At 42.6% G+C, this 21393-nt stretch overlaps 1 protein-coding gene across 1 annotated transcript in view; it reads left to right on the top strand.

Moving 5' to 3' along the window:
• Nucleotides 1-21393, top strand: part of GABRA2 (gamma-aminobutyric acid type A receptor subunit alpha2) — a 70995-nt gene that overhangs the window by 23496 nt on the left and 26106 nt on the right. Inside the window, exon 3 of the mRNA XM_035113167.2 lies at nt 5790-5857. Coding sequence (XP_034969058.1) covers nt 5790-5857 — 68 coding nt within the window. The remainder of the gene's footprint in view (nt 1-5789; nt 5858-21393) is intronic.

Raw genomic sequence — 21393 nt, 5'->3', positions numbered from 1 at the left:
TATTATGTTCTTGTATTGTGAGGAGGAATTAAAGAACCTTTTAATGAGGGTGAACTAATAATAATTTATTATTTATACCCCACCCATCTGGCTGAAAGAGGAGAGCGCAAAATATGGTCTGAAGCTCAACATATAAAAAAAACTAAGATCATGGCCACTGGTCCCATCACCTCCTGGCAAATAGAAGGGGGAGAAATGGAGGCAGTGAGAGATTTTACTTTCTTGGGTTCCATGATCACTGCAGATGGTGACAGCAGTCACGAAATTAAAAGATGCCTGCTTCTTGGGAGAAAAGCAATGACAAACCTAGACAGCGTCTTATAAAAAGCAGAGACATCACCTTGCCGACAAAGGTCCATATAGTTAAAGCTATGGTTTTCCCAGTAGTGATGTATGGAAGTGAGAGCTGGACCATAAAGAAGGCTGATCGCCGAAGAATTGATGCTTTTGAATTATGGTGCTGGAGGAGACTCTTGAGAGTCCCATGGACTGCTAGAAGATCAAACCTATTCAAGATAACAACGCTCATTCGGATCACAAAGAACTTATAATCCACCTATTGTCAGCAACAAGAAACATCATAGCCAGGCATTGGAGGGACCTGTCAGGGGTAAACATGGACCAATGGTACCAAGCTGTATGGGAAACGGCCCTACTAGAAAAACTAACCAGTAAGCTGAAATTGACACGCGGACAAACAGAAGAAGACACCTTCACCCCAGTATGGTTCCCCTTCATCACTTATACAACCCAACAAGGCAACAACAAAAACGTACCGTCAGCATACAAATCAATATGGCTAACCTAATCGAAACATCCTCCCTCCCTCCACTCACACAAGAAACTAAAGATCATCACAGCCAACCACAAATGAGCAATCGCACCCTAAAACGAATCCCAACCTCTCTCATCAACAGAGAAGCACGAACAAACAGAGAACCTGCACAAGCTACGCTGACGCCGAACCTCTACACATCTCAAGAAAAACAGAAACATTGACATTCCACCACACCCAACTCCCCATCCCATCCACCTCTTTCCCCCCTTCCTCATGATGTCTCAATAAGTAAAATTGATATGTAAAAATGATGCATGAGACACTGCACTACCTTTGTAACCCACGAAAATCCTTAATAAAAATAATTATTAAAAAAAACCTATCCATTCTGAAGGAAATCAGCCCCGAGTGCTCACTGGAAGGACAGATTCTGAAGCTGAGGCTCCAATACTTTGGCCACCTTATGAGAAGAGAAGACTCCCTGGAAAAGACTCTGATGTTGGGAAAGATGGAGGGCACAAGGAGGAGGGGACGACAGAGGACGAGATGGTTGGACAGTGTTCTCGAAGCTACGAACATGAGTTTGACCAAGCTGCGGGAGGCAGTGGAAGACAGGAGTGCCTGGCGTGCTATGGTCCATTGGGTCACAAAGAGTCGGACATGACTAAACGACTAAACAACAACAAATTGTATTTTTTCCCATTTGTTGTTATTTTTAATTTTTCCCTACTTAAAAAAATAATGTTTCTTGAAAATGATATAAAAATAGCCCCAAAAAATGTAATAAAGAAAACTGTCGGTCACCAGATCTGACTGACTGGCAATGTTGTGATGTTGCTACACTGGCTTTGCGATCCGTATCAGGTAGCAAGAAAGGAGGAGATGCTGTTTCCTAGGCAACCCAATTTAGTTTCTATTGACTTTTTACCTAGTGAACACCTGAAATTAATCTCTAGCTTTGCTAACATAATGAATACTATGTTAATCTTTACTTACCTTTGTTCTCTGCCTCTCAAGGGATCTCTGTGTTCCGATTAGTGCTATAGGCAGATCTTTAAAATGGCAGAATCAGCCTTTTGTGTTTGTTTGTTCTAGTAGCCCTTAGTGCAACCTGTAAATCTGTTTATCACCCAGCAGCGGCTAATCTAATTAGGTCTGCACAACAACTGCTGGAATCCATTTTAAGACTGTTTCAGTTTGCAGAGTTGTGGCTTTAACATCACACCATCATTTTTTTATTCATCCTTCTTGTTAGACTAACATGTAGGGAAATGAACAGTTTTGGAAAACTCAAAAGCTAGTTGACTATTTTGGGACTTTTTGTAAGGTCCTAATAAAGGTATTGTCCTATTGTAGATTTTTGGCATTTTTCTATGGGCTAGCATGGTTTCCCTCCCTCCCTCCCTCCCTCCCTCCCTCCCTCCCTCCCTCCCTCCCTCCCTCCCTCCCTCTCTGAACAGTGTTAGCCACATAGGAAAAAGGGCATGAACGAAAAGAGAGAAGTGTATAAAAGAACATATTGGGAGTTAATGTAGATTTCATGAAAACAGTTTTATTATTCCCTAGAAAATGTTTAGGGATGTTCTGTTTTGAGGGACCTGCCTCTGCAAGGTAACCTGGACAGCTCCGTGCACCAGAGGTCAAATCGTCATCATTTTAATTGTATGCCGCTTTTCCATAGTTGAAACCATGCTCAAGGCGGCTTATGGCATGAGAAGATTTACACAATTATAAACACAACAAAAGCCATAAACAATAAATAAAACACATCAAAAAGTACACAACCAAGTGGAAACAATTTCCACATAAATCATAAGATCCAAAACCAAAGATACAACAATAACAGCAACAACCTGTCTCAAACCCCCCGTGAACAATACTCCAGCCCAAGAATCTGTTCAACAGCCTCAGCTTTTGTAGCTGGAGTCAGTCAGCCCTCCACTCACCCAAGCCAGATGGGAAAAGGCCAGCAAGGCACGGTGCAGGTCTCCTGGGGCTCACAGCCAAGATGGTCTCATTTAAAATGACACTGATAAAAATGAAATACAATTTAAAAGAGGAGCCCTCTTTGCTGAGCAGCAGCTGCAGTCCTCATGAAGCCTGCCAGGCCCCACCCTCGGCCAGGTGGAGAGAGGCAAGGGCAGGGTCCTTAGTCCTCCGCCTGTCAAATGATGTTTCAGTTGCAGTCCTTTTCTGTCTGAGCCTTAAATAAGAGCTGCAACTCTATATCTCAGAAGCTATCTTGATCTTCAACCAGGAAATTGGCCCTTGTTGCTCTGATGGAATGTCACAGACTATGGTTCTTACTTCTGGGTAGACATGGTTAGGACTGCACTCTAAGGCTGCAATTCTCATTCCACTTACCTGTGAGTAAGACCGACTGAATTCAATGATGGGAGGTTTTATTTATGTTTAATGATTTATTATGTTTTCATATATGTTGGAAGCCGCCCAGAGTGGCTGGGGTAACATTCAGTCAAATGGGTGGGGTATAAATAGTAAAATTGTTGTTGTTATTATTATTGCTGTATTACTACTACTACTATTGAATAGAACGTCCCTATTTTCATCGGAGAAATGTTGGAGGGTATGCTGAGTGAAAATAAACAACAATGGCAGAAAAAGGGAGGATAAAGAAAAAGTAAAAGCTCAAAAAAACCCCGAATGGAACCAAGAATCCCAACTAGAATGGTCAATATACAGTAACTTGTCAGTGTTAGCTAAGTCTTATCATCTGTCTCATGAAGCTACATGTAAAATGATGAGTTGCTTTTCTCTGTGTATCTATCTCAGGCATCCCCAAACTGTGGCCCTCCAGATGTTTTGGCCTACAACTCCCATGATCCCTAGCTAACAGGACCAGTGGTTGGGGAGGATGGGAATTGTATTCCAAAACATCTGGAGGGCAGAAGATGGGGGCAGAAGAAGTTGCCTACTGCCACCGGTGCCACACCCACATGTGCTCACTTGAGACCCAAATCCAGTTCCTGCTCTGTAGGGTCCTCAAGTTGTGCATCCAACTCCTTAGGATGAAGTATGTGATGGGCTGATCCTGTCACCGGTGCATCAACAAGCAGCAATTTATCCTTGCAACTGATCCATGATTTGTTGCTCCAACCTTTAATAATAATAGTTGCATTAGCCACGGTTGTGTTGAAGAGATGTATCCAGTTCAGACTCAATAACCTTAGGGACTAAGGCAGGCAACTTCACCATCTTGGGCTTGGGTTTAGGATCCAGACATACAGAACTCTGCTCTCACCCCGCTGCTGCCTCCACCTCCCAGCTTGTATAAATTCAGCCTGGACACTGAAGACACCACTGAGGGGCCTTGTCTGGCACTCAAAGACAAAGAGGGCGGAAAGCTATTTAAAGGCATTCCAAGCACCAGAGCCTTACAGCTTAGACCAGGCATCCCCAAACTGCGGCCCTCCAGATGTTTTTGCCTACAACTCCCATGATCCCTAGCTAACAGGACCAGTGGTTGGGGAAGATGGGAATTGTAGTCCAAAACATCTGGAGGGCCGAAGTTTGGGGATGCCTGATCTACCTCATAGCAACATCTCTTTTTCTGTAATTGAAATTTTTACCTTCTCACTAACATAAATATGTATCTTACATTGCATTTTTAATAAAATGTAGGATTCCCATTTTGTTTCTACCCTTGTTTCAAATATTTGAGGAAGCATAAACAGGTATTTTAAAAGCCAACATTCACACCCTGATTAGTGGATCTGTGTAGGCATGAATTCTGCTTCTTAGGCAGAGCCTCACCAGCTGCCTACGGATGCATAAACAGAGTTTCCCCCTGAATAGAAGGAAATAGAACAGTTCATTTTTGAAGGAGCTGTGTGTGCAAAGTAGTGCATGGATATCTGGAGGAAGAGGAAGGGGGGACTCAGTATGTAAACATGTAAAAAGCTGTGGTTTAGATGTAGTAATTGTATTGCAGCAAAGTGTACATGATGGATCTCTTCCACCTCCACGGTTGGAGGCAATGTGCCTCTGAATGCCAGCAGCTGGGAATCACAATCACTTTTACACGCAATCCTGCATGCGGACAACCACAGGCATCTTGTTTGCCATTGTGAGAACACCATACCGAACTGGACAGACCTTTGACCTAATGCAGCGGTCTCCTGTAATGTCCAAAATCCAAAAAAGTGTGTGATGCTTAAATAGCCATTAATGAGGAAAATTAGCTAATTTAAATTAGTTTGTAAGTTTTCTTGCTTGAATTAATCTAATAGTTAATAATAATAATAATAATAATAATAATAATAATAATAATAGCAGGCAATTTATTTTTAGATTTACAGTGCCCCTAACCAGACTTGAAAATTATTTTGGTGTTGGTTAAAATGGGAAATATGTTAATCTAAACTGGAGCATCTGAGAGTGAGAAAAAGTGTGGAATTTTTCTACTGTACCCTGAAAGGGAGGAAGCATGCTCACTTTAGCTTTTTTTTGTCTCTTGTTGATTTTCCTAATTTTTACTTTAAAAATAAGCCTCCCTCTCCTACTGTTCCAGGCATATGCTTATAGTAAATGCATATTCTAAATCTCAAAAGCTAGAACCCAAAATAATTATATAAAATATTGTGATTTCTACAGCATTTTAAAAAGGCTATCCCTAGATATAGCACATTCTGAGTCAAGAGATACAGAACAACATGAGTGCAGTCTATCTATCTATTGGCCTTTGGGGTGATTTACTTTTCAATGTATTTATGCAAATATGATATTTCAAGTCTGTTTGCTTCCTGCAACAAGAAGTGCAGAATTTTGACTGGGTCCAATTTTAGGATGTGCTTCTACAGTGACCACCAAGTTACTCACGTCTGTATTTAATAATAATAATAATAATAATAATAATAATAATAATAATAATAATAAATGCTTGTTTATTGTTGCATTTATTGAAGAAAATACACCATAGGACCTTTCTCAGCATACTTGTAAAAAGGGAAAAACATACATCCTCACACTTGTTCTTATTTTCTTATGCCAGACAGTACAACTGAAGTCTTCACAAACATATATGTGACCAGCTTTGGACCAGTTTCAGATACAGACATGGTGAGTCCCCAAAGCAAAATAAATTTTGGCATGAAATTATTTTGTTAAAAAGATATAACCCCCACCACCACCACCATTTTGCAGAAATTTCACAAGGAACCAGTATGCTAAATTGTATTACTGTATTATCGTGATGATGTCCAGGAACTTCCAAGGCATAGCTATGAAATCTGAGTATCAGGGAAGCACTCTGGACTTCAGGGCCAGTTGCCATTCCATATCAAACAAAGCTCCATGAAGATGAGGGACTTTGATTGGCCAACCTCATTTTCAGTTGTAGCCACTGTGGTATAAAGTGAAGGAGTCTGCAGATGGAGCATCTGGTAGGGATGTTGGAGAGGATGGGTGTGCTGGAATTTATCAGCCAGTGTTGTTAGCTGCAGGCTTCTAGTTCTATGAAAATGAGAATCAGCCGCTGAGCGTGGCAGCTTCCCATTCCAATAATAGACTGGCTGTAACTGCTATCACTGTGTACTGGCAATATATATTGGTGAGCTGCTGAGGAACATTTAGTGAGGTCTCTCAGTTTCCAAGAATGAACCATTTGGAGACACCATTCTCTAAATGCATACATTAAAATTGGGGCTAGAACACAAACGGTCTGATTCTAATAACAAAGATAACATAGCTTAGCTATAAAGGGTGTTTACAGGCATATGTGCTTGGAGAGGTGAATTCATTGACTGTGGGAGGGGAAGAGAAAAAAATAATATTTCTGAAAGAGTCACTCAAAAGAAGATCAGTAATGACATTTTGACTTTCCAGGAAGCACATGGTACACAAATGTGTGACACACACATGGTGTGTTACGGATTCATTTCCGTACAGGTAGAACCAAGCAACCGTTTTTACCACACCAGGGGCGAGATATCAGTCCAGGTAAAAGTCCAAGATATCAAACTAGCACTTACACATTTGTTTCCAGTAGTAATTACTCTTTCAACCTTGGAGAGCAAAACTCAAGCCTGACCCAGTGTCAGGCTCACAGAATCCAATTACAGCAGCATTTTCTGTCAGGCACTGCTGAAGACGGAAGACCCTGCAGGCAGTTTAGGACATGCCTTTTAAGTAATCTACAATCTGGCAGTTTGAGAAGATTGCCATCCTGGAGTCCATGAGACTTTGAGCTCTTCTCATAAGGATCACATGCAAGCTGATCTTAATATCCCACGGTGTTAATGAAATAATCAAATGTTCTGCTAGAGAAAACCATGGGCAGCAGACAGTGTACTTGATCAACGCAAGAAGAGGCCATTATTGGCAAGAATAAAATATTCAGAGTTGTAACTAACAGCTTCGCTTGAAGGGCTTTAATGTGAAGTCGGAATGCTTCTCTTGGTGGGATGAAGAGTGTGACAGTTTTACCAAGGAAGGGTAATTGATATGCAAAGTAGCTTACCAGGATCAGAATAAAAAACAAGAAACGGCCTCGGCCTCGTTAATTTGTTGACTAGGAAGCTTCATTACATGATGACATTTGCTTTTCAACCAGGAAGTGTATACTTCTGCCATCCACGGAAAAGTAATTGATCATTCTAGTCTGTAGACCAAAGTCAGAAACACCACAGATCCGTACATAATTGCTATAAAGCATAGCTGCCAAGTTATCCCTTTTTTAAAGGGATTTTCCCTTATGCTGAATAGGCTTCCTCGCGAGAAAAGGGAAAACTTGGCAGCTATGCTATAGAGAAGTGTGCAATACAAATATAATAGTAAGCAACCGCAAGAGCCCATAAAAACTACCACACTGACAACATGTTGTTATGAATTTCATTATTAGAAACCCCAGCAATAAATAAGAATGAAAAGGCTTTTGAGATTCATAGTTTCCTGAAGCAGCTGTTTGACAGAAGGTAGTGAGATCAGGGCATTGGCTTCCTTAATCACAGCGCTCCCTTTGTTAAACAAAAATTACAAACGACTCCACTTAGCCAATGCAACTCTTGTCACCAGTTGTCGCTGAATTTGTCACATGTTTTTATTTCAGTCAAAACGCGTTCTTCACTAACATGAACACAAATTATTGATATTAGTATCTTGTTGAGCTCCTTTTCATTACACCAGTGTCCCTTGTTTCACCTGACAAGTGTTAAACTATATGCCATTTGAATTTGTCCAGGGCATTTCTCATTAGTGGAAGGGCTCTTGTTACACTATCCAAACCCCTGCTGAAGTAACGTATACTGAATAAGGCACTTCAGGAAGACAACTGGCTATAGAGCATATGTGGTTTATGCATAATGATTAAGGATAGCAGTTACTCAAGTGAATAGCAAAATTTTATCCATATGACACAAAGCCTTACATCTTACTTTAGCGGACACTTATTTTATTGATATTGGTCACTGAGGGCTTGATTTGCCATTGCGGCACATGTTAAGTGTGAAACACTTTTTTTTAAAAAAATCTAGTGAGGTGGGTGGAGAATTCACTTGGCAGCATTTCACACTTGCTTTGCTTGGGTGTAAATGAGAACATAAGACACACAGCAATGGATAACAGAATCCTAGTTAGCATTTACGGAAATGATTGTTCTCTAGAGAGCACTTATGGAAATGAAAATCTGTGCCTCAAAATGACAGCCACAGTCATTAGCTGTAGGTCTCAGTAGTCAGCTATATAAAAGTGGTTAAAGTGTTTACTAATGCCAAGGGCTGACATTAACTCTAAAACGTGAAAGTTACTTTCCACTTTTTAAAAATAAAAATGTTGGCAATGTTGAATAGCCAGCTTCCAGATAATTCTATGCAGGGACAAACTTGAAATAATATACCCCATACTTTAAAAGGGAAATTAATGAGAGATCTTCTGAGTAGGGTTGCTTTTGGTGTGCAGTGACTTAGAAATATTGTGTTCAGCTTCTCAGTATAGTTGGGAAAATGAATATTTCTTTGGAAAGGAGACGCAATTAGGTTTCGTAGGCAGTTTTATTTTTTGCTTCTTTTAATTTTTTAATTTTAAAAAAACAAAAACAAAACCTCTTTGTTTTATAGCATAAGATTATTATTTTGGCATTGTCTTTCCTTGGTTTTCTGACTATCCATTGTTCAGAGCCACTTCATATGCATTTAGTCATGGAATCACAAGGCATCTATATTGGCTTCAGTCAAGTCACTATCTGTCAGGCAAACATGGAATCACAGAATTGTAGAAGGGGGGCCACTAGGGCCATCTTATCTAACCCCCTGCAAGGTAGGAATCTTTCACCCAATATGGTGCTTTAACGCATGACGCTGAGATTAAGGAGTCTCATGCTCTACCAGTTGAGCTATCTACCTCACAGGTTGCTGCTGCAAACCACTTTAATGAAGTGTGAGCCTAATACATAAATAGAAGCGGATACACAGGTAAGCTACCGATGAAGCTATGATAAACAAGGCCATGTTTCCCCCTATTTGAATTACCGCTATTGTGGAATGTAATCCACTGAGAGCAGTCAAGTACAACATTCCTTGTTTTCCTAGAGTGGGAATGCAAGGGAATGTTTGGTCCAGCTAGTTGAAACTTCCTTTTCCTCCTGGCCTGGAGCATCCTTCCTGGCATGCGACTAGTGGGTGGGCTTGACCTTTCCAGACCTGGTAAAAGGCCAAGGCATGCTACCACTCTCTCCCCTTTTCCATCTCCTTTTCGTCCTGCGAACTTCCAGCCAAGCAGTCCCTCAGGCCATCTCCCTTATGGGGTAAACCTGTTTTTATACGTTTGTAACTTTAAGCCTTCAGCCTGCCTTCAGGGATCAAACTGTGCTCTGCCTGATTGTGAGTGAACTTTCTTTTTATTGCTTATGAATAAGACTGTGGTGTCTTTATTCTTTTAGGAGGGATTCAAGGGGTCTTACCAGGAAAATATTAGAACACATTTCAATCTGGACAAGCCAGATTGAATTGCGCATTGTCTTAAGAAACTCACATGAGTTTGCAACCCGTTTTCTGCTGTGTAAAGGGGAATGCACTCTGCTAAGCAAAGGAACTTGCTAGCGCAAGTTAGGAAGGATATTAATAAACAATATGTCCTCTCTTGCCACCCTGAACATTCCCACAGCTACAACTGTTTAGAGTTCTGGAGAAAATGCCTATCATTATGATGGGTGGTTAGGGTTGCCAGACTCAATAGAGGACAGGACTTCTGTGCCTTTAATTGCCCTGCTCTCTTTTGAGTGGAAACCTTAAAGAGAAACCAGCAGACCCTTTGTTTAATTTCCAAGCAAAGGGTCTGCTGGTTTCTCTTTAAGGTGTTCCAGACTTAAAAGAGAGCAGGGCAATTAAAGGCACAGAAGTCCTGTCCGCTATTGAGTCTGGCAGCCCTATGGGTGGTGGGAACAGAGAAGTTCAGGAGAAGCTCTCCCCACCCCTCCAACCTAGATGTGGCAATTTTTTACTTGGATTGCAACTTGCAACCTTTGTCTATTGAACTCAGAGAGAACCACAGAGAAACTAGCCCATCACTCTCTAGACTTGCCACTTCATCTGTACTTATCCTCCCCTGGATTCTCATTTCTTGAATACAGTAAAATGTATTCAGTATACAGTAAAAAGTGATGAAAGAAATCCAGAATCTGGCATGTAGACACATGCTTATTTATATGTTTAAGCTAATCCTAAAGCAATATATGGGGCGGGAAAGGAAAATGGAGACAAGGAATTGGAGCGAAGGCTTTGGCTTCACCATGTTGCTTCTCTTCCTTCCTCCTGTGCAGATTGCATAGGACATGCACAGCTTGTGTTTCCTGACATCTACCACATGAACAGGGGGGAGTATGGGTGCTACATGTTTTTGAGAGACAGAAATGAGGTAGCATAAGTCAGATATTTTTTCTGTGCTTGTAAAGATGACCGCAAGTGGGATTTGAACTCTACCAAGCGCTCGAAGGCGAAAGAAATAGAATCTTCAAATAGAATCTTCAAAAGTCACTCTCTCTCCTTTGGAATCCCCAGTTTTCAATTTTGCCTTCAATAAAGCGGTTCCTTCTTACCTCTCTGAGATTTCATTTGTTGGTTCAGGCTTGTAGTTTTATTTTCTTTGTTTCCTCTCTCTGTTTTTGTGTGTTTGTTTATGTGCTGCCTCCTTCTGTTTCTGAAAAATAGAATAGAAAAGAAGAGAAGTGTTTTCTCTCCTTCCCTTCCTTTCTGCCAGCCATTTTCCTTAGCCCTGGATTCCATTCTCATTTTGTCTCTTTGACCCAGTATCGTTCGTTCTTTCTCTGTCTCCATGGCAGGACCAGCCGTTTTTACCTCAGCCTGAAGATCCTTATCTGTGTGCGGGCACTTCATTTCCATATTCCTTTTTCTCCAACCCCATTTGTTCTCAGTTACTGCCACACAACTTGGCGAAAGCTCTCAAGAAGTCTGCCATTCCCTGCAAACAGCATTTGTGGGCCTCTCGGCTCTCATGGTGCTAGCTAGCTTCTACTTCAGCCCCTGTGCAGGGCAAAAAAGAGGCAGACATAGTAATTTCCACTAATTCCCACCTCCCTTGCATCAAAAAGCAACTCTGGCAATGGAAGCTTCACAAGGCTCTGGTGCGTGGAGTGCCTTTAAATAGCTTTCCACCCTCCATCTTTGAGTGCCAGACAAGGCCCCTCAGTGGTGTCTTCAGTGTCCAGGCTGAATTTATACAAGCTGGGAGGTGGAGGCAGCAGCAGCAGCAGCGGGGTGAGAGCAGAGTTCTGTATGTCTGGATCCTAAACCCAAGCCCAAGATGGTGAAGTTGCCTGCCTTAGTCCCTAAGGTTATTGAGTCTGAACTGGATACACCTCTTCAACACAACCGTGGCTAATGCAACGATTATTAAAGGTTTGGAGCAACAAATCATGGATCAGTTGCAAGGATAAATTGCTGCTTGTTGATGCACCGGTGACAGGACCAGCCCATCACATACTTCATCCTAAGGACTTGGATGCACAACTTGAGGACCCTACAGAGCAGGAACTGGATTTGGGTCTCAAGTGAGCGCATGCGGGAGTGACACCGGTGGTGTGGGCAACTTCTTCTGCCCCCATCTTTGCCAAAGCTTCTCTCTTGAGACTGGAGGACCTGCTGGATGAGGCTAAACCGAAGCTCAATACTCTCTTAAGCTTTAGAAGTTGGCAGCATTTATTTCAGATGTGATTCAGTTTTCAGACTGTTTGTTGGTGGCAAGTGACTTGGTAAGGAGAGTTCTCTGGTTGTGCCACTGGGAGGTGGTTGCTCTCTTCCGCTCCAGTTCAGCTATGAAAATCTATATTGGGGGGGGGGCATACTATTAAGAGCTGCTACACTCCAGGATGTGCTTGTGAATCAAAGAATGAAAATAAGGCCATGCCCTCAAGCCCGTAAGAAGGATGACAGATGCTCCTTTCAGATCCTACCAGTCCTACCAGATCCTCCACCAATCCTACCAGGCCCTTTGATTTCTAGGACCCAACAGAAGAGGGAGAAGTTTGGTCCTCATATTGCTCCTGGAATAAAGCTCGCAGGGGAACCAGAAGCCAGCAACAAGAAACGTTCCTTAGATTTGGTTCATTTAACTAGTTCGGAAGATACAAGCATCAATTCTGAAACCCACCCTATAGGAGGTCTTCTCTCCCTTTATTTGTACAGATGTCAGGCCATCTTGTCAGACCATTGGGTCCTGGAGACCATCAGACAGGGTTTTCATCTGGAATTGACATTCCTACCCACCTCACGAAGGGGATTTCTGTGCATGTAACAATATGACCTCTGGGCTTCACCTTGTTATATAGTTTTTTCTTCCTGCCTGAGTTTTTTTAACTATGCATGGTCTAGTCCGTCTAAGTCCCCCCCCACTTTTTATTGGTTATTTATCCAGCAGAGAGTGTTTTTTGTTTGTTTGTTTGTTTTTCGTTGGCTGTTCCTGTTATCTGTTCTGCTTCTCCTTCTCTGGCTTGTCATAATGGAAAACTGAGAATTTCAGAGGAGATAGGTACGGTATTTTTGAAGATTCTATTTGGAGCTACAGATTTGCCTTCAACCACCTGGTGGAGCTCAAGTCCCACTGAGGCCATCTTTTTACATGTAGGGATATCCCCTTTACAGGTAAGAACCCAAATGGTCTTACTTAAGATGAGCTTAAATCCATGTCAAATAATATAGGTTGCCCTGCATATTAGTAGACACCTCTTACTTCATGCCTAGAGTAATGAAATCATAGAATTGTAGCATTGGAAGGGACCCTGAGGATCATCTAGTCCAACCCCCTGTAATGCAGGAATATGCATCTGTGCCTGGAACATTAAAGAGATTCATGTTATCCTGCAATTGCATGCAGTGAAACTCTGTTTTCCTCAGCTGTGTATTCCCACCAGTATTGTAGACGAGGGGTCAGCAACCTTTACCAGCCGTGGGTACATCTCTCAAACCTTGTGGAGGGCCAGACTATATATATTTTTGGAGGGGAAATTAATGAATTCCTATGCCCCACAAATAACCCAGAGATGCATTTTAAATAAAAGGACACGTTCTACTCATGTAAAAACACACTGATTCCCAGACTGTCCACGAGCTGGATTGAGAAGGCCTTAGTTTGCCTACCCATGTTGTAGACCCATTTTATCTCAGTAGATCTAGAACTTTGCAGAGATAAAAGTTGCTTGGTGGTGTGGTGAAGTTTCGGGAGGAAGTAGACTAAAGGGCAAAAGCTAAGCAGTCCTTTTCTCTCCATTTGCTTTTCACTTCACGGTGTACTAGGTACATGCAACTGGATGGTATTCTGCCCCCCAGACTCCTTTGAAGTAAGCCAGATGTCTCTATTTGTTTCCCAATCTAACCTTACTTTCAATAACTGCTTTACAAGTTTAGGCGCAGTGCATTAGTAACAATGCTTTGAGTGAAGGATGCAGAGATCATTTTCGGCTTTATTATGTAGAATAATAGAGACCATCAAAAGGAAGGCAAAGTGCAAGGATAAAGCAGATTGCACCTTTGGAGATTCAGCTGTCTTGTAGCTGTTTTTATGAAATGTGTAAGCTTAGTGTTGTGATGAAAAAGCCCTAAAGAATTGCAAAGAGGCCAGTGATGTAAATTTATTCTGACATTAGCCTGAGAGGAAAAGCTGTGTTCACTTTAAAAAATTAAAAAGAAAGTTACTCCCCTAAAACACAAAACAGAAAAACAAACCAGTAACTCTGAACGGTTAATCACCATAATTGACAAAGGAAACCTATAACATTAAGTCCTGATTTAAATAGCTAATTGCATATTCACTTCATTCAGAATTATGTACAGCACATTTTCTTGCAATCAGGGAAAAGAAGGGTGGGTTTAGAAAATGTCTTGGTGCCTCCTGCCCCCATTGTCTTCATTGCCATGTTGTAGGAATTCGGTGCTGTCCAAAGTATTTTAACTGTTAAATCCATCGTGCATTGGATTCTTTCTGAAGCCCCAGTTTCACTGCAACAAGAAGGGAGGGTTTTTACTGACCCCTCAGTGTATTAGAGGAGTCTTGGTCATGCAAGGCATATTTGCAGTTGCCCAGACAGGAGTTTAGACCCACTCTGGCAATTCACTAGAGAGTTTTGGCAATGCAGATGGTGTTAGAGTGAGGCATATTACAGATTCGTCCCACATAGACTTCTTATTCTACCCTTGTGGTATTGGGTGTGTGTGTGTGTGTGTGTGTGTGTGTGTGTGTGTGTGTGTGTGACTGTGCCTCAGTGGTTCCCACGCTGCTCATGTAATACTAGAATAGGCTTTTAGAACTTCTATTCTGTTGAAAACCTAGTCATAATTTTGCTACTTGGCGCTTATGAGGTCCTGATGACAATTCTGAAGAGTGCACTGGGACATTGGAAAGACCCCTGTGCTAAATATATGAGAGAGATGTATAGAATAGTTCAGTATGTACTGTACCCCTGGAACTTCTCACCATTTGGGAACTGGTTGAGGAATGCACTGTTACTATTAAGGATGGGAGAGAAATTCAGTTTGGTTCACTTTTCAACACGGACCTACCTAATCCATGCAGAATGCTGATGGATTTTTGTGAGAACTTTTCTTTTTTTAAATCAAACTGATGCAGAAATGTGGCAAACTGCATTTAAGCCAGGGTGGGGGGTGGGGTGATAAACTGAAATTGACAAATTTGTCTATCTCCAATTACTGTTGTTCAAGTTTTTAAGTTTATTGTTCTGGCCAAAAGACCATGACAAACATGTAGCAATAGTATTAATAAAATAATACAGAATGTGCATCCATAATATAAATCAACATCTACGATGTAAGAGAGAGAAGATACCAAAGACACCAACAAGCTTAAATCTAGTTTGATTAGTTACTGTTGTTAAGGAACTTTCTTCAGAATCCTTATCGATGTTTGGCACAAAGGTTAGAATTCACTAAAAGGGAGCAGTGAGGAATTACTCAGCAGGAAAATGAATTGAGGGAGCCACACCACTTTTTCTGAGTGTGTCTCACTCAGGTATATATCATAAAACATCTGTGCTCAGATACCTCGCAGAAGTGTGTGCTTTGAACATTTGTTTTTGAAAATGCTGTTTGCGCGAAACAGCTTCATTAGCTTCCTAGATATGTTTCTGATACGGTACAGTAATGCTATTAACAGTTCTGAAACTAAAACAAGGCAAAATTAAATTTGAAATGCTTTTCACTAAATTGCCTTATGACTATGAAGATGGTATGCCAAGGAACTGTGTGTGTTTGCAATAATTTGTAAGCAAAATATATATGAAAATGTCTGTGTTTACCAAAAGTATGATCCAAACACCCCTAACATCAAATGGCGAGGCTACAGTGATTTTGGACTAGTCATTCGCATGTCTCCAGATTCATCCACTCACCCAAGAGCATTGATAACTGAACTGATGAGAAGCTGGATTTCACTCTGATTTATCAGCCACAAGGGAGGTGGGCATATACTTTTATCACTTACAGAAATTTACACATGCCAATATTTCACATCTACTTGTACCAAGTAGATTTATGAGATGCTGTTTAGTGAATACAAATGCATAACAGAACATCTGCAACAAAAGGTGAATGTTGCCATGGCCTACACTGAATTGAATTTGGAACATATTCATATCCCACACTCACATCCAAACCTTCCATAAAACTGAACATCTCTTATATTTAATTTTGCATACAGGAGTAGAGAAGGCTCAGCCAAATTTCATCTTGATGCTTTTAGGTTAGTTGTCAACTTTCGAATTCAATCGTGTGTGCGCCCAACCAAATTTCATAGATTTCACCTTATAGAGAGAGCACTTCTGACTTTGAACAAGTCTGACTCTGTGCTATAACTGAAGAGGGTGGCAGTTCAACAAGAACTGTCCTGATCCACAAGCCCAAAAGGAGGGCCAGTGTGAGTGGCTTGGTGCAGGGGTTCCAAAAACAGATGTCAAAAACATCAGAGTGAAAGACAGCCCCCAGAGCCCTGCTGCACTCCCAAACAGCAAACATTCATTATAACTTGTCTGTGAGGGGCTAATATGTTAAACAAGCTAAGTAAGCTGGCAATAATAGCCCAATTAACACACCCCTTGCTTAGAGGCACCTTCCCAACCCATCTCTCAGATAAGGCAGTCAGCATGAGAAACCTCCCCTCTCTCCCAACTAACTAAACCAAAACTAAGGCTTCAAAGCAAGCAGATAAGCATATATGATCTCCTTTTACAGCTCGTACCAATTAGTCCCGGGGTTATCTTGACTACCAAGGTGGCGTCTACAGACCTTCCAGGACATTTGCACCATTTGAGTCTACACAAGCCGCCCCTTCAAGATAACCCTAACGATATATGCATGTGTTCTTCTGCAGTTCCCTTGGGGTCTCAAAGGAGGGGAGTTGTGTGGTGCATTTGTTACTCAGCTGCAAGCAAAATCCACAACAATATAAAAACAAACAAAAAATCAACCCTATCACTGTTGTTGTGACAATAATAATTAATAAGCGGTGCCACCGTCCTCCAAGCCTTTGGAACCTATATCACAATCCTCCACGTTTCTTGTTCCAAGTTGGCTGTCTTAGTGCTATCTTGATACAAAGCATGCATCATTTTATTTAGGAAGCTAGGTTTATCTGGATATGTATGCGGCACCCCTGCTTTATAAAAGCACAATGCCCTCCTTGAGCAGCTGCAATCCTATATAAAGCTAGCCTGTTTTGCAAGACAGCTGCTTTCACAGTTTCCTCATTTAGGGCAGGCAACCCCAATGCAGTGGTGTTTAAAGCTGCCTGCAATATCTCGGCAAACTCATTGACCTTCATCATGGTGAACATAATTCCAGCAGGTGGAATCAATACTATCAAATAATCACCATGGTTAAAAAACTGATCAAAGTCCATCTTCCTTTCCAGGTTCGCCAATTTAATGCCCTGACACTAGACAGGGCTGGCATCAACTGACACGGTACCCAAGGCAGACCCAGGTAACATCATCCATGCCACCCTGGGGGCAACCACAGCCAGGCATAGTTCCCACATACCCAATAGGTACCGTTTGTTCCCACCCAGTAAATCCCAGGGGTCTGGTCCAGTTAGTCCCAGGCCATAGCATGTCTGTAGTGGTCCTGGCTCCAGCAAACAACCCAAGGGTGGTGATCCCATGCTCCATATGGGTTCCCTCTTACCAGGTCTACTATAGGTTGCATTTTGTTGGTCCCAACAAATCCCTCCAGCTTGAGGGATGGCATATAAAGGGGTTAATCATATGAACCCATCCCACATCTGCTTAGTATGACCCTAATCCCTTCAGGATACATTTTCCCTTCTCATTTCATTGTATTGACTGAGAAGGTAAGATTAGAGAGCAACTCTTGTACACACTGGGGTACTGATAGATAGGACAGGGTGCACTTGCTTAGCGTAGCATTCAAATAACTTTGCACCACACAATAATCATTTTTATTCCATGGCTTGAAATATGTTGGGGAAACCACAATGTCCTTGCCCTGGCATCTGTGTGCAGATCCAGCAGTTATAAGAGCCAGTATTTTCTGCTGATTGATGGGTCCAATCGAGGTAGAGATTTCCACTGCCGCTGTGGGAGTTGTGGTCTACAGGAGGTACAGAAACATCTTGGCACAAGTGTGAATACAGTCAGTAGAGGAACCCTGGGACCCTCCAGATTATGATGGCTGTGACTGCCGCTATCCACTCCCGGTGCAACGTTTGAACAAGCAGACAAATATCATTTAGGCACAATTCTAGGCACATCGTCTCCTTGTACCAGTACTACACAAGTAGCTGTCCCAGCTGGGCTCAGCATTTCAGCAGCTTGCAGTTGGCCAGAGAGCTTCCACCAGCAGACTGAGTTGAGCCAAACCCTTTGCTTCCCCTGACACTGCAGCCACTACAGCCTGTTCCAATATGAGTTGAAGCAACCTTTCTCCAGCCTGATAGGGCAACTTCTGTGGAGCTTGGAGGATCGGTTTCATTTCTTCTTGGTAGTCAGGGGTCTATCACACCTGCTAGAACTTGCACTGCTTTAAAAGGCCCACCCAGATCTTGGGGCTGTTCTTGCATAAGTGCTAGTAGGAGTTCGAAGTCCGAATCATAAAAGTCAAGTATGCATTCCTGCTGTAAACATTTCATTCTCAGGCCTACAAAACACTGTTGAATAAGCAGCCACCTGCATTCCCATTTGTTTTGCCATTGCCTGTGCTTTATCAAGAGTATGCCATGGGGGTGTTCTACCTCCATCTCAACTATTGCTCCCCAAGCATCTTGATACATGGCTATAAAACAATCAAGCAAGCAGTGACTGCCTTGCATCTTCTGAGATCCATGCAGCTGCTGTGGTGTAAAGCCACATTGCCCACTGCCTCTCCCATTAAGAGACTCAAACTACCCTCTCCTTCATCCCACAAATGTAACAGCCAGGCCAACAGTGTTTCACGTGACTACTGATGAAATTACTTAGCCAGCTCCATGAGCTCACCAGATTTATCATCGTGAATAGTATTCACCTAGATTGGCGGGGCTGGGGCAGCACCAACCCTACACTATTTCACTTTAGCCTGCATCAAAGGATGTGCAGCCAGCCTCATTCCCTCATCATCATCATCATCATCATCACTACTTCCCCTTCCTCATTCAAGGTGCTCTCCTCAGCTTTATCATCCCATCCTGATGATGACCAAGCAAGTTGACCAAAAATAGTTGCACCCTAGGGCTATGCAAACAGTGTCCCCTTTTCTTACACATCGAGAAGCCAGTGCAAGCAGCTACTTTTCCTGCTTCTCTAACTTTCCACCTGAACCCCTTACAACTTCACAGACTGTAGCTTGCATATCTCTTTCCCGAGCCACATCCTCCTCCATGGCCTCCATCCACTCCTGCAAAGCCTTCAAGTCATCTCCCTGCATTTTTAACACAGGCAGAAACAGCCAGCCCACTGCTGAGGCTGCTTATCTTTCCCCAAGGGCTTCAGTGGTTAAATTCATAGGCAGCGCTCATAGGCAGTGGTTATAGCTGCTGGATCTACTTAGACACCTGATCAATCCCAGGAAGCCCCAAGCCCATCCAACACCCCTGCCACAGGCACCCACCCACTCTCCCTAACTCCAGCCAGGAATTCGCCATCTGGCTGCTATGGCTCCCCCAACGCAGCCTTACTCTGGAATCCTGCTAAAACTGCTTATTGTCCTGATGTTTTATTATGTTTTTGCATGCGTTGGAAGCTGCCCAGAGTGACTGAGACAACCGAGCCAGATGGGTGGGGTATATATAATAACGTTGTTATTGCCGTCACTATCATTATCTTTTTTCATATAGATCATTTTTATTAAATTTTCCAAATTAATTCACATTACATATTCCAAATTATATATATGCATATCAAATAGTCCAAATATTCTGCCAAATTATAATTTATTTTTGGGACTTCAAGGCTTGGAGGGCTCATCCTCGTCTCAATTTTACTGCATTTCATATTCTTCCAATAATTCCTCTAGTTCTTTCTGTTGTTATCCTTCGTTCTTCACAGCCTCTGGATTATTCCCACAAGCGAATTAAAGCAAATGATATGTCTCTGTGTGGATTTTATGCCCATCTGATTCCCTTCTATAAATTCACAATACTTCTTCACACGCCGGTAATTCTGCCGAATCAATCCAAAGTCCTTTCGTTGTTGGCAGCTGCCATCTTACACAGTTCCGATAACATTCAATCTAAGTGTCTGCTCTATAATTTCCCCGAACCGGTGCATCAGACATAAAACATTAGCCTTTCCGTCGTCACTTTCATTATCATCATTATCCACAGGCCAAAAGGAGGACCTGTGCAAGTGGCTTGGTGCAGGGGTTCCCAAGAAGGATGTAAAAAAATGCCAAAGTGATCAAAGCTAGTGCTTTATTAAAGGTAAAGGTAAAGGGTCCCCTGACCATTAGGTCCAGTCGTGACCTACTCTGGGGTTGCACGCTCATCTCGCATTATTGGCCAAGGGAGCTGGCGTATAGCCTCCAGCTCATGTGGCCAGCATGACAAAGCCGCTTCTGGCAAACCAGAGCAGCACACAGAAACGCCGTTTACCTTCCCGCTGTAAAAAGGTAAAGGGGCCCCTGACCATTAGGTCCAGTCGTGACCGACTCTGGGGTTGCGCGCTCATCTCGCATGATTGGCCGAGGGAGCCGGCGTATAGCTTCCAGGTCATGTGGCCAGCATGACAAAGCCGCTTCTGGCAAACCAGAGCAGCACATGGAAACGCCGTTGACCTTCCCGCTGTAGCGGTCCCTATTTATCTACTTGCATTTTGACGTGCTTTCGAACTGCTAGGTGGGCAGGAGCTGGGACCGAGCAACGGGAGCTCACCCCGTCGCAGGGATTCGAACCGCCGACCTTCTGATCAGCAAGCCCTAGGCTCAGTGGTTTAACCCACAGCGCCACCTGGGTCCCTATACCTTCCCGCTGTAGCGGTTCCTATTTATCTACTTGCATTCTGACGTGCTTTCGAAGAAGGCAAAAACTTAGAAGACAGTCTTAACCTCAAGCCCCACCTTGGGCAAAATATTCCTGCATTTCAGGGGATTGGACAAGATGTTCCTTGTGGTCCCTTCCAACTCTACAATTCTATGAAAAACCTGCAGAGCCTTGCTGCCATTGCAGGCTCAGGATAGATGCTGAAACATAGAGCATTTGCCATGACTTGTCCTCGAGGGGCTAATATGTTAAGCAATACTGATTTTTAAAAAAGAGAGCAAACTAAGTAAGCAGGCAACAATAGCCCAATTAACTCACTGCTTGCTTAGAGGCACCTTCCCAATTTTCATCTACCTCTCAGATAAGAGAGTCGCTGATAAGAGAGTAGCACAAGAACCCTAGTCCCAGGGCTATCTTGACTACCAAGATGGAGTGTATACCGGCTTTCTGGGTCATTTGCACAATTTGGTTCTACACAGGAGCTTGTGTCTTACTGCAGTGCAAGATTAGCACAAGCCTCCTGTTTTTGGTATAGAGCAGGCATGTCCAACAGGTAGATCGTGATCTACCGGTAGATCACTGGACGTCTGCAGTAGATCACTGGTAGATCATTGGCTTCCCCCCCAAAGAAGCTGAACAACTGTGGCTCCCCTAAAAAAAGGCTGAAC

This window comes from Zootoca vivipara, chromosome 9 (genome assembly GCF_963506605.1).
Source record: "Zootoca vivipara chromosome 9, rZooViv1.1, whole genome shotgun sequence".
In the NCBI taxonomy this organism is placed as follows: domain Eukaryota; kingdom Metazoa; phylum Chordata; class Lepidosauria; order Squamata; family Lacertidae; genus Zootoca; species Zootoca vivipara.
Note: the sequence above shows the minus strand (reverse complement) of the source record. Positions and strands in the feature narration are given on the sequence as shown.